General features: G+C 45.1%; 1 protein-coding gene across 1 annotated transcript; it reads right to left on the bottom strand.

Annotated features, from left to right (window-relative positions):
• Window positions 1–13,527: 13,527 nt before the first annotated feature.
• Window positions 13,528–13,934, bottom strand: LOC109684225 (cytochrome b-c1 complex subunit 10). The gene has a single exon (XM_020160497.2). The coding sequence runs from the start codon at window positions 13,872–13,874 to the stop codon at window positions 13,704–13,706; it is 171 nt and encodes a 56-aa protein (XP_020016086.1). The 5' UTR covers window positions 13,875–13,934; the 3' UTR covers window positions 13,528–13,703.
• Window positions 13,935–14,189: the final 255 nt, after the last annotated feature.

Raw genomic sequence — 14,189 nt, 5'->3', positions numbered from 1 at the left:
TGGTGGTCACCAGAGGCTGAGAGGAAGAAGATAAATGGGGAGATGTTGGTTACAGGACACAAAATTTCAGCTGGACAGCAGGAATAAGTTCGAAGATCTATTGTGTATCATGATGACTATAGCTAATGACAATACATTGTCACTTGAAAATTTTCTAACAACATAGATTTTTAAGTATTCTACTATTGTGGAATTCAGAGCAGCAAGTTGAAAAAAGAATTTATCAAGATGGGCGAGTAAAAGAAAGCAAAGTTTTATTAGGATGCCTTTAGAAGGAAAGAAAATGGCAGCTTCTAGGCAAAGGAGCAGAGCACCTGGGGACAGGTTTGAGAATAGGTTTTATACCTTGAGTTAGGCTACTTTTGATTGGCTGTCTCCCTTTTTGTGGCCCTTGCTAATTGGTTATCTCTTCCCTGGCATGGTTTGAATTTCACATATGCAGGAAGAGCTCTGGAGCTTGGCTTTTACTTCTGCCTTCCATCTGTTCCATTTCCGCATTCCACCCACCCTTGGTATTTTTTCTGCTGGCCGTGTCCCTTTAAAATGTGGGCCCCCTCTGAATCTTCCACACCAAACGAAGGTAAGTGCATTGAGGCAGTGTTAACATGGGTAGCATGACATAGGAAGCAGAAGCCAGGAATTCAGAAATACACACTGTACTAACGTATGCCCGGGTGAGAAGTGCACAAACAGCAGTTTCCTTTCCTTAAGCTTCACGCTCCTTTACTGAGCAATGACAAGAATAAAAAAGGCCCCCCTCCCACTTCAGGTGATTACTGCACGTGCACACCTGGTCCGCTCCCACCCTTCATCTGGAGGGCGGTCACCAACGTCTCAGAAGAGCAAGTCAGTCTCTGGTACGAGGACCCCAAATTAACCATCTTCTCAGCCTTACTGCCTCTGGACTGCCCTGTGTGTGGGAAGCCTGAAGCATCAGGAATCGCAGTCTGGCCTCAGATGGGCTGTAGGGGTTGTTGTGAACTTTGTCTTGTGAGGTAGAGGAATGAAGGTCATGGGCAATGGGGTGAGCAAATGAACAGAGTCTTATTTAAACAGGAAGGAAAAGAAAGGAGAGAAGAAAGCCCTCCAGGCTCTTTGTCTAGGAGTTTTATTTATTTATTTTTTGTGTTGGGGGGGTACTGGGGCTTGAACTCAGTGCCTTCACCTTGAGCCACTCCACCAGCCCTTTTTTCTGATGGGTTTTTTAGATAGGGTCTTGTATAACCATTTGCCCAGGCTGGCTTCAAACCGTGATCCTCCTGATCTCTGTCTCCTGAGTTGCTTGAATTACAGGCGTGAGCTGCTAGGATTACAAGCATGAGCCACTGGGGCTGGGTGTGTCTAGGAGTTTTTATGAGGGTTTTATTTCCTGGTTGAAGGGAAGCTGGTGTGTCTCTGTGCTATTGGTCCATTCAGGACACATATGCCTGTGCCAGCCCGTGAACATCGCAGGGGCACTGTGTATGCTCCTTTTCCTTCAAATGGCCCTGAGATCCTGCACCAGCCAGACATCCAATCAAGGCCCAGATGCCCTAGTTCAGGTACTGTTCACATGACTTTAGCAGTTTCAAGGTTTCCCATCCCCCATACCTGTTTATCTCAAATCCCAAACTTGCATGGGTTTCAAGGTCTCTTACATTCTGTTCATCTCAAGGCCTCTCAGCCTCTCCACCAAGGGCCCCCATCCCAATCTTCCAGTCTCAGAATGATTGGGTTGTACCAGTTACCTGGGACAAAGGAACACTTAGTTAAAGAACTGTTTAAAATAACCCTGCTGCTCTGTTCTAGCTCCTATAAGTATCCCTCATGTCAAAACCCTCAGCAGGCTTTTTCATGTGCCCAAACTCCTGTTGGAGTGTACACTGTCTTCTCCTTTTCTAGCAAACTTTTGTGGTCTCTACCTCAATATGTCCTGAAATTCTTTTCTGTGACATCATAAACCCGGTACCCAAGTTGAGGACCTCTCTCTCTGGGGACCTGCTTTGCCATGCTTGTCCTGGTAACAATATGAAGTAATGCCTATGCCAGTTAGATTGATTTTGGCCAGGCATAGTAGTCCACATCTGTATTCCTTCAAGAGTCAGGGCAAGAGAATTCCAAGTTCTAGGCCAGCCTGGACTACAACAGGACCTTGTCTCTATATAAATAAGTAGAAAGGAAGGAAGGAAGGAATGAACGAAGGAAGGAAGAAGGAAAGAATGAAGGAAGGAAGATAAAATAAATAGAAAAAGAAGGAAATGAAAAGGAAAATAATTGTGGGAAGACCCCCATTTTAAGGAGACATTGTGGATGAAGAAATACCAACCAGCTGGAATGCAGGGGCCTCATGGACAGCAAAAGTAAAAGCCAAAATAGCAGAGCTGTTTCTGTGCTGCAAGATTCAAACCATGATCCCCAGAAGAGACAACCAATCAGTAAGGTCCACAAAAAAGGGAGACAGCCAATCAAAAGTAGCCTAGCCCAGAGGTACAAAACCTGGCTGGCACTGGTGGCTCACATCTATAATCCTAGCTACTCAGGAGGCAGAGATCAGGAGGATCATGGTTAGAAGCTAGCCCAGGCAAATAGTTCCAAGAGACCCTATCTCGAAAAACCCTTCACAAAAATAGGGCTGGTGGAGTGACTGAAGGTGAAGGCCCTGAGTTTAAGCCCCAGAACTTCAATTTAAAAAAAAGAAAAAAACCTACTCTCAACCCTGTCTCTCTGCACCCTGCTCCTTTTCCTCACCACCCACCATTTTCACTCCTTTTAATGGCATCCTAATAAATCTTTGCTTTTTCCTGCCCTTCGTCTCAGTAAATTCTTTTACCAACCCTCAGTTCCTAAATCCACAATAAGTAGCTTGACTTAGACATTCCACAATGTAATACCTCTCTCAAAACATATTGTACAGCAAAAAAAAGAAAATTGTTGTTTGGGGATTTTTGTTTTGTTTTGTTTTCAGTACACTGGTGTTTGAACTCAGGGCCTTCACCTTGAGCCACTCCACCAGCCCTTTTTTTGTGTGATGGGGTTTTTTTTGGATATAGGGTTTCTTCATCTATTTGCCTGGACTGGCTTCTAACCATGATCCTCTGATCGCTGCCTCCTGAGTAGCTAGGATTACAGGTGAGAGGCACCGGCGCCTGGCAGAGATTCTGTATTGACCCTTGCTACAGTGTGGATCAATCTAGAAAACTTGACACTGAATGAAAGAAGTCAGTCACAAAAGGCTATGTACATGAATTGTATGATCCCATTTGTATGAAAAGTTCAGAAGAGGCAAAGCTGGGGACAGAAAGTGTGTTATTGTCAGGGGTTAGTGGTAGAAGGCAGGGAAGGAATGGGGAGTGACTGCCTAAAAAAAGGACTGGGGCTACTTTTTGGGGTGATGAAAATGTTCTGAAACCAGATGAGGATGGTGGTTGTATGACATGCGATTGTACAAAATATCACTGGATCATTTACCTTAAAATGATGAATTTTTATATTTTATAAACTTTTCCACAATTTTTGTGGGTTTTAGTGGCTTCTTGTTACCAGTCATAAAGTAGAATTAAAATTCCTTACTATAGCCTGGAAGCTCTGTATCATCGCCCCCATTCATTCCTCCTTGCCCCACCAGCTCTAGGCAAACCCGCAGAGCTCACCTCCGCGCCTTCAGTGGAGCTATGGCTCCGGCTCCCAGAGCACTGGCCTTTTGGTTTCCACCTTTATAGGCCTCTCCTGACCATCCTGTCTCTGCTCTGCTCTTTGCTTCCTTCCTAGCAACAATCCTGTTACTTCTTTACTTGTTCACCTCCTGCCAAATTGTGAACTTGGCGAGGGTGGGAGGGAGTCTGTCCTGTGTTCCCAGGATCTGCCTTGTGTTGTTGACAGCTGCAATTCTGCAGGATGGTTTTATATGTGCGAGTGTGTACATCCACTCTTACTTTGGTTCTGATAGTGCTTTAGTTCATCAACTGACTTTCCATGTATTATTTATATTTTCTTTGAATTAATTTCTCCAGATAGGTATTAAAATTATTTCCACTTTGCAGATAGGGAAACTGAGGTTCCCAGAAGACAAATGACTCTCCTGAAGTCAGAGTGAATTAGCCACCATGCTAAGGCCATGCTACACTCAATTTGAAGAAACTGCCTAGCTTCACTAAACCTCCTTTTCTTTGCCTCCCTCCAGTCCTGACTTACCTGGGGAACTGCGGTGCAAATTACCTGAAATAATGCATGACAAGAGACTGGCTCTGGTCATAAACCAGCTATTGTGATTGTGCTGTTTATACCGTCCCGTGGTGGCCTAGGATAGGCCAAAAGGGCACGAGGGCCCCTTCTTGCTGCTGGATGTCCAGGTTTATAGGCCCAAGAGCTCAGGATTGGGATCTCAAAGCCCAAAAAGCCACAAACCTGTGTCCTTCCAGCTTCTCTCCTTGGTCCTCATACCACACACATGCTCTCACACACAGACATTGGTACAGTGGAATTTCCAGCTTAGACGGGAGAAAGGAATGTATATCAAGGCCCACAAGAGCCAGAAAAATAATCCAGCCTGGCACCATTCCCAGGGCCAGTGTCCCTGTTGTCCTGACCTGAGTCCACACCCAGTTGACCTCTGACAGCCGAGTAAGCCCTCTGCTTCTCTCCCAAGCCATGCTTTCCCCAACTGGATGTGCGCCGATAAGACTCCAGGACAGGCGAGGGAGGGCCAGGAGGACAGAGAAGGCAAGACAGTCTTCTCCCTTCCACACTGCAGGCGAATTCCCTGGACCACAGCCCTTCTGTTAAGGCGCTGTCCACCCCACCCCTGCAAAGGATGATGGGAAATGAAGGCATTAATGGAGATAGAGCAGACCCTAACCAGTTCTTTCCCTCACAAGCCAACAAGGATGGAGGATCGTCTCTGTCACTTACTTTGCCTATGCAGCTATGGCAACCAGGTGTCTTTAAAGTTTCATGTTTCTAGAAGCCTTTCACAGGGAACAGCTGGCCATTAGACCCTATGTTTGTGCTCTTGTCTACACAGAACTCTCTGCCTGTGTCCTGGGTGCTTCCCCTTGCAGGAGCCGAGTACCCTGCCTTTCCACATGAAATGAACCCAGTTATTCTGCTTTTCTTTTTAGCAGTCATTACTGACAGAAGTAACTAACTACCAAGTTTAGGACACTTAACATCTGGTTGATGCCAGGCATGGTAGCTCACTCCTATAATCCTAGCTACTCTGGAAGCTGATCAGGAGGATTTCGGTTCAAGGCCAGCCTGGGCAAAAAGGTTTCAAGACCCCCATATGAACCAGTGGCTGGGCAAGGTGGGGCTGGCCAGTCATCCCAGCTACTCAGAGAAGCACAGAGAGGAGAATAGTGGTCTAGGCTGGCGTTGGCAGAAGGTGAGACCCTGTCTCAAAAATAAAGAAGGCAAAAAGGGCTGATGGAGTGGCTCAAGCAGCAGAGCACCTGCTTAGCAAGTGCAAGCCCCTTCGTTCAATCCACAGTACCAGAAAACACCAACAACAAAACTGTCTTAAACAGGCCTACCAGAGTACCTGAGTGTGAGGAAGGAATGCTAGCTTTTTGTTGATTACACTCTTGTAAATAACCACTTTTGCCAGGTGCTGGTGGCTCACACCTAAAACCCTCGCTACTTGGGAGGCTGAGATCGGGAGGACTGAGGTTCAAGGTCAACCCTATCAAATAGTTCACGAGACTCCATCTCTAAAATAACCAGAGCAAAAATGGATGGAGGTGTGGCTCAAGTGGTAGAGCGCCTGCTTTGCAAGTATGAAGCCCTGAGTTCAAACCCCATTCTCACCAAGAAAGAAAGAAAGGAAAGAAGGAAGGAAGAAACTAATCAGTGTTTGACATCAAAAGGGACAAGGACAGTATGGATGACTGACACCTAGTTATTGGTACTCTTTTACCTTCAAGACCACCATGTAATCTCAAAATTTTCTTTTGGCAGTACTGGGGTTTGAACTTAGGGCCTCACACTTGCTAATCTGGTGCTCTACCACTTGAGCCAGTCTGTCAGCCCTGTTTTGTGTTGGGTATTTTCAAGATAGGGTCTCCCAAACTCTTTGCCCAGGCTGGCTTCGAATCACGATCATCCTGATCTCTGCCTTCTGAGTAACTGGGATTACAGGTGCAAGCCGCTATATCAGAATCATTTTAATTTTATGTTTTTTTTTGTGTGTGTGTGGTGCTGTGGCTTAAGACTAAGGCCTCACATATGCTAGGCAAGTGCTCAATCACTGAACTACATTCTGAGCTACTTAGTGTTTATTTTGTTTATTTACTTATTTATTTTGGGTCTTGCTATGTAGCCCAGGCCTTGAACTCTCAATCCTCCTGCCTCAGCCTTCTGACTTCTGAGATTACAGGCATGCACCACCACACTGGCTTTATTTAGTGTTTTTTCCATACAGCTTAGGAGGCTCAATGGTAGAGTGCTTGCCTAGCATGTGCAAGGCCCTGGGTTCTGTCTTCCATATTACTAAATAAATAAAATGCAATTTAAATTTTCTCCTTCAAAGATAGCCAGAGTGTAGCTAGAGAGAAAAGGAAAATTTCTACACATTAAAAGGGACTTAAAAAGTATATCCACTGTGTACAATGTGAAAATATTATCTGGGTCACAGTGTAAAAGAGCAAACCTTGAGTATGACATGGATGAAAAAAATTGATTTCTGATTAGATGTGTGGTAAAATAAGGAATTATCGTGTTTTATCTTTTAAAATGCTTACATAAGAAAGTATATGAAAGAAAGAAAGCATATAATTTCTAGTATTTGCTTCAAAGTAATGTGGGAAGGAAAATGTAGGAGTTTAGATGAAACATGGTTGGCCATGACTTTGATGATTGTTACGTCTATGGGTGGGTACACCAGTGTTCCTTATACCAGTCTCTCTACCATTTGTGTGTTTGGAATTCATTTGTTTGCTGTTTCCTGTCTGTCATGAGGTGAATAGCCTCCTCCTCCTCCCCGACTCCTGCTACCATGATGGTGAGACCACAGACCCAGAATCAGTGGAGCCAAGGACTATATAGGGCCTGAAACCCCCAACACCATGAGGTACAAGAAATCTCCCTCTCCCCAGTATTGTTTATGGCAGGTATTTTGTCACAACAACTCAAAGTCTGACTAATACAAAAAAATTGGTATCAGAGAACAGGGTCATTGTTGTGATCGAACCTGATCTTGTGGTTTTTAAGCCCTCAGAATTGGTTTGTGGGGAGAGTTTGGGAGAGTTTGGATCTGTACACGAGAGAAGCCCTAGAATACTGTAAGGTCAGTTTTATGGGTGATTCTGGGGAGAACTCAGAAGACCAGAGTGCCAACAGAAATGCAGACAGTAAAGACTGTGCTTCAGACAAGTACTGAATTTAGAATTGGAACTAGAGGCCACTCATGCTACATTGTAAAAAAAAGTCTATATTTTGTTTCTATCCTGAGAATTTTCATGAAGCTGAATTTAAAGGTGACACACTAATTAATTTGATGGAGGAAATGTTAGGGCAGCCCAGCATTCAGGCTGTGGCATGGTTATTGCTGGCTGCTTTTAGCCAGATTTACAATGAGAATTGGGAGCAAAAGGCAGAGCAGAAGAATTTAAAAACATACAGTTTGATCAGAAAAGGATCACCTTTAAAGTTGGGACCAAGGAAGGTGTGGTTGTTAAACAGATCAGCACCATTGAAAAGAATCCAAGTGCAAGGACAATTGGAAAGATGTTATGTTGCCATCTCAGGAATCAGAGTGACCCCTGCCATGGCAGCTTCAGGGATATAAATGTGTAAACTCATTTTGAAGACTTTCCCCTGAGAAGAGAGAGCCACCAGGGCATCTGCTGGCACAGGGTTGCCTAGCGAGTTTGTTTCCTCATGCTCAGTCACAGAGGCACTCAGAGGCCAAGGTGGCCATGGTCCAAGCGAGCCTAGCTATTGTTTAAGCTGGAAGCAGACCTTGGTATCATCCACATGATGCTTTTGTAGGCATGCAAAATGCAACACCACTCCCCCAAAATACAAGAGTTACAGGGTCATGGAGGCTTCCACCCAGATTTCAAAAGAAAGCCTGAGAGGCCAGGCAATGTGTGACAGGGCTGGAGTCCCTGCAGGCAGCCTCTGAAAGGATGCTGTATGAAGCTGTGAGGGTGAAGCCTGATCTGCAATGGAGGTCTCAGGAATATAAAACGTCTGTCAAGGAAAGTCACAGGCAATGAGTGGAGCCAGCTTGAGAGGAAAGACATATGGACCACAGACAGTAAGGCTGTAGGGTGGGCCTACCCAAAGCTATTGGAGCTCACGTCACAACACTGCATGTCTAGATGCTGGACATGAAGCTACAGGATTTAGTGCTTTCCCTGAAGGATTTCCATCTTGCTTTGGTCTGATCCTTCTTTGCTTTTTTCCTATTCCTCCCTTTTTGGATGGTGATGTTTATTCCATGCCACTGTATCTTGGAAGTACATGTAACTTTCTCTCTGATTTTATAGGGTCTCACAGCTAATAACTTGCCTTGATTCTTAGAGGAGAATTTGAACTTAGACTTTTGAACAGTGTTGAACTCTGGGAGATGGACTAATTGCATTTTGGATTATAAGATGAGGTCATGAGTCTTGGAAGCCAGGGGCAAAATGCTATGGTTTGACTATGAAATGTCCCCCAGACGTTCCATAGGGTGCCTCTGTTGAATGCTTTGTCCCTGGCTGGTGGGGTTCTTTTAGGAGGTGGTGAAAACTTTAGGAGGTGAGTCCTAGTTGGAGGAAGTAGGTCACTGGGGTGTGACTTTGAAGATTGTACTTGGTCCCTGTTCCTTCCTCTTTCTCTGCTTCCTGGCCACCATGAGGTGAATAGCTTCCTCTTCCATACACTTCCACCACCATGACGTTCTCCTTCGTCAGTGGAGTCAAGGTCTATAAACTGAAACCAACTTGTGAGCTAAAATAAATCTTTCCCTCTTAAAAATTAATTTCTGTAACAATTTAAAGAAGAAATTCATACATACCCAAACTCAGACACACATCTAAACATATTTTCAACAATACAAAATTCTTTCTAAATATAGGGTTTTTCTAGCTCATTTTTTAGTTCTTGTGAAACTAGCTGGAAATGGCTAACTAGCCCTGCCCATAGCAGAGATCGTTTGGGACTATAAAAATATTGATTAGAAGTCAAGTCTTAGGAATGATTTACTTATCATTTTTAAGTGTATTACTGGGGCCAAGTGCTGCTTGGTAAGCTGAGATCAGGAGGATCAAGGTTTGAGGTCAACCAGGGCAAATAGATTGTGACACCCCCATCTCCAAAATACCCAGAGAAAAATGTGTGACCCAAACATTAGGGCACCTGCTTTGCAAGCACAAAGCCATGAGTTCAAACTCCAGTTCCTTCCCACAAAAAAAAAAAAAGATTATTACTGGGACTAGCATGGTGGCTCAAGCCTATAATCCTAGCTACTAGAGAGGTGGAGATGGGAAGGATCGCAGTTTGAGGCCAGCACAGACAAAAAGTCCAAGAGACTCCATCTCAACCAATAAAAGCATGACACACATGGCGGTGCACGCCTGTCATCACAGCTATGTGGGAAGCATAAGCAGGAGGCTCACAGTCCAACCTAGCCCAGATATAAAGCAAGACCCCATCTCAAAAATAACCAGAGCAAAATGGACTTCAGGTGTGGCTCCTGTGGTAGAGCGTATGCCTAACAAATACAAGGCCCTGAGTCCAATCCCCAGTACCATCACACACACAAAAAAAGCATATTACCAGCTTATTTCTGAATATCTCATTTTTATGAATGTATAAAACTTCATTATAAATAGTGCATTAATTTTTATCTTTTTTTCCCCTTTATACTCACTTAAACCCTTCGGGGAACGTATATACTAAAAACCTTTATGAAGAAGTAAGTAGGGTGTGTACATTCAGGCTGCAAGGAGTCATAGAATATTCCATGAGGAATCCCTGGCTTTCAGCTGAAATGGAATCACTTTCCTCTTAAGAACATATTTTTCCTCTCTGAGGGAAAGGACCTCCAGGTGTTGCCACTTTTTATTTATTTATTATTTATTTGTTCATTATTTATTTATTTGGGGGTTGCCGATGAAGGTAAGTACTTATGCAGGTACAAGAAGCTGGCAATGGGATACTCAGGGTAAGAGAATTATAGAGGTGAAAAGTAAAACCTTTTCCTCACTTATCCCAAGGTTCATGGCCAAGACTTACAACAAAAGACAGACAAACAAGAGAAAAGCATTCAGATGTATTTAATGTAAACTTATGTGACACAGAAGCCTACAGAAATGAATGTCCAATGAAACAGGGAAGTCTGTCCATTTTTTTGGGCTGTCATGCAGCTGCTCTGATGGTGGCAAACCTTTTCTTGCTGACTTTGCATTTTGTTCCTCTGTGAAAAAGATGAAGGTAAGTAGGCCTATGACTTCCTTAAGGTGAAAGGTCAGCTAGGTGTTAAGGCCTGCTTCCAGGGAGGAGGGGTGAGGCAGGAGAGTGGCCTTCCTGCTTCCTGTGGTTTTGTTTCAGGAAGGACAGACATCTGTGTGGAGAGGCCCACCCCCTCGGACCTCCATTTTCTCTCAGGTAACTCTAGCTCCAAATGCTTGGTTCCCTGACTTGTGGGGTCAGGACAGGAGCCTGGAGCTGTCATCTTTCTTCTGAGCAGGGTTAGGCTACTCAGAGGAGGACAACCAGTGTTCTTGAGACATGTGTCAGTGACCCAGGCAGAGGGTACTAGCAGGGATGCTTGGCCTACAAGCAGTCCTCTTAGACCCTCAGCTGATACTCAGAGGTGTCAGACCTGGTTCCAAAAAAGCTGAAGGGCCCAATGGTGTCAGACAAGATGAGGCTAGCCTACAGGCATGGACCAGGACAGAGTAGGTATCACAAGAGGGGAAGGCAAGGATTAAGTCCCCATCCAGGACCGGTCATAGCTGGCAAGCCAGACAAGCCTCGCCTGTTCTGTTCATGGCACTGAGTGGCAGCAGCAAAATGAATGGCTTTGGAGGCTCCAATCCCCCCATAATCTCCACTACTCTCCCCAAAGCCACCCCAACTAAACTCTTTCCCAGATAGCTTTCAGGGCGAGCTAGCTTCCAACCCTTCCAACTCACTTGCTGCTCCCAAATTTGGCACGTCACCCGCTCCAGAGAAAGATCTGGGAGAAAAAAAACATCTGTGGGACCAAAAGCTTACATTTGGGAAAAGTCAGCCCATCTCATTGAGCTTTATTTTCCCATTGGTAAAATTAAGATACTACCTATCTACGTTTCTTAGGGTTACTGAGAGAGTGGAGTGGAGAACTGAGTGTTCCATTGGTTCTAAGACATTCATTTTTTGTACACAGTTATCTCTGAAATTGGGATGCACCTTATGATCAATGGTTTCTTGTACTCAATGTAGTCATCCCTCAGTGTCTGCCTGGGATTGGTTCCAGGCCTCCTTTGGATGCCAAAATTCATGGATGCTCAAGACCCTTATATAAAGTGGTATGGCATTTGTATATCACCCACAGCCATACTCCTAGATACATTTTTTTGCCATTCTGAGAATCAAACCCAGGGCCTCACTCCCCATATACTCTAATCCCCCCCCAGATTACTTAGAATACCTGATACAATATAAACACTATATAAATAGTCGTTACACTGCCTCTGGGCTCTAGGTTGTAGAATACTTGCCTTGGGTATGATTCCCCAGAACTGAAAAAAACAATGTAATTATACTCTGTTTTTTAGGGAATAATGACACCAAAACAAAGTCTACATGTTCAGTTCAGATGCATTCTTTTCAAACATTTTTCTATATATGGTTGGATGAATTCAGAGATGTGGGCCTTGTGTGTAAGGAGAGCCAAGTCCATATAGGAAACCAATCTTTTTCTGTGATGCGAACCTCCCACCAGTTGATGGGCCAGTGGCACCCCCTGCTGCTGGCACCCATGCACTGCATCCTGCCCAGTTACAGTCACAGGTGATGGCAAGTTAGAACAGCAGCAGCCTCTTGAACTGTAATGGTTGCTCCAACCCCTGACCCTCCTCATCACAGCATGTCTTGTCAGGTTCTCACACTCCTCTGACCTGAATCCATCTGGCAGTGGGACACCGTGCCCCTGGGACATCAGGAAAGACAGTATAGTTGAAAATTGTTGGGGCCTTGTCCCAGCCCAAACACTACCCATTCTTGATGGTACCATGGCACTGGTTAACCTGGATTTTCCTTTTTTTTTTTGCAGTACTTGGTCTTGAACTCAGGCCTACACACCTTAAGCCACTCCACCAGCCCTTTTTTGTGAAGGGTTTTTTGCAAGATTGGGTTTCACAAACTGTTTGCCTGGGCTGGCTTCAAACTGTAATCCTCCTGATCTCTGCCTCCCCAGTAGCTCAGATGACAGGTGTGAGCCAGCAGCACCCAGACTTTTTTTTTTTTTTTCTTAGCAGAGAAAACTATAGAGTTCTAGCTTCTGCACTGCTTCCCCTGGGAACCATGGGCTCACCCTGCTTATAGGTGTCCTTGACACATCTGCTAGTCTGATTTTGGGCTTCTAAAGTCTTGTTTACTAAACCCATAGATGTTTTCCCTGCTAGTTCAGTGTGTACCTGGCCCCGCCCTGATCTCTGACCCAGCACCTCCCTAAACTGTCCTCTCTCAGCTGCCTACGCAGCTATAAGCATCCCAAGGATTGAACCCTTGAGCATAACCAGCTTTCTTCCAGATGCCCTAGTTCTGGCCCCAGAGCTCTCTGCCACCCTCCTCTGGTTGAGCCCATCCTTAGCCCTCACTTGACTCAGGCAACAGAACAGGGCTTTGCACAGGCTGCTATCAGCATTTTGCACAGGGGACTCCTTCATTCTTTAGAACTCATCCTTTGTGTTATAACATATTTGAGATTCCTGGCTTCTACCTACAAAATGCCGTTTTTCCCCTAAGTTACTAAGACAGCCAAAGAAAAAAGAAACCATCTCCTCACGTTCTCATTCCCTCAGAGAACACTACTGCCCTTGCTTGAGGATGGCCAGACAAAGAAAACATGAGTACAGGAAGCACTGAATTGCTCTTCCAGAATTGGAAGATACTGGGTGTACCTCAGTGATAGAGCACCTGGCTAACATTCGTGAAGCCCTGGGATCAACCCCAGCACCACAAAAACACAAAACCAAAAACAACTCCCTGACTTCTCCAAAGGAGAGAACTTAGGTTCCATATTTGGATGTAACCTGTGTGGACCAGACAGAATTTCTCTCCAAAGGGTACTGTATAGTTCTCCACTCTCTATTCCTCGAGGCTCCAGGAACTCTTCATTCCTTCCTTTCTTTCTTCCTTCTTTCTTCCTTCCTTCCTTTCTTTCTTCCTTCTTTCTTTCTTTCTTTCTTTCTTAATTTCTTTTTCTCTTTCTCTTCCTCCTCTCTTTCTTTCTCTCTCTTCCTCCCTCTTTTCTTTCTTTCCTAATTTCTTTCTTTGTTTCTCTCTTTTCCTCCCTCCCTCTCTCCTTCCATCCTTCCTTCCTTTCTTTTTCTTTCCTTTTTTTTTTTTTTTGCCAGGCAGATTGCAGAGGGATTTAATGCTACATGCATTAGAACACCAACACATCAATGCTGTTCAGCAATGAGGGTCCCCAGCTGCACTGTGGATTTCCTCAGGATCCATCATCAAGGCTTGGGCTGTTCTGGATGCAGCAGGCACCGAGGTGGGAGAAGATGGCACCAACAGATATCCAGTTAATCCTCCTTCTTAAACTTGCCGTTGATGTATGGCACCCAGTCCAGGATTAGCCGCCAGTCAGTGGCCCACACCAGCCCCACAGCACCCACAGTGCCCCACATGCTGGCTGTGGGGACCCAGTTCTTGACCAGCTCCCGGTAGCGCGGACCCAGGAACCTGCTCAGCATCGCCGTCAGATAGCCTCAGGGTCACCCTGTCCTGCACCACGCATCTCTTTTTCTTTCCTAATTTCTTCTTTCTTTCTTTCTTTCTCTCTCTCTCCTTCTCTGTCTCCCTCTCTCCCTCTCTCCCTCCCCTCTTCCTTCCTTCCTTTCTTCTCTATCTCCTTTCCCTCCTCCTCCTCCTTCTCCTTCTTCTTTTCTCTCCCTCTCTCTGTGCTGGGAGTGGGATCCTGGGCCAGACCCCCAGCCTCTGTGTCCCCAGTTTCTGGTTTGGGTGAGTCCCAGCAAGAGATCAGGGAAAGAGTAGAAGAAGGAAGAATC

The sequence above is a fragment of the Castor canadensis genome, chromosome 11 (genome assembly GCF_047511655.1).
Source record: "Castor canadensis chromosome 11, mCasCan1.hap1v2, whole genome shotgun sequence".
Lineage (NCBI taxonomy): Eukaryota > Metazoa > Chordata > Mammalia > Rodentia > Castoridae > Castor > Castor canadensis.
The sequence above is the reverse complement of the archived record's forward strand: the minus strand, read 5'-3'. Positions and strand labels throughout refer to the sequence as shown.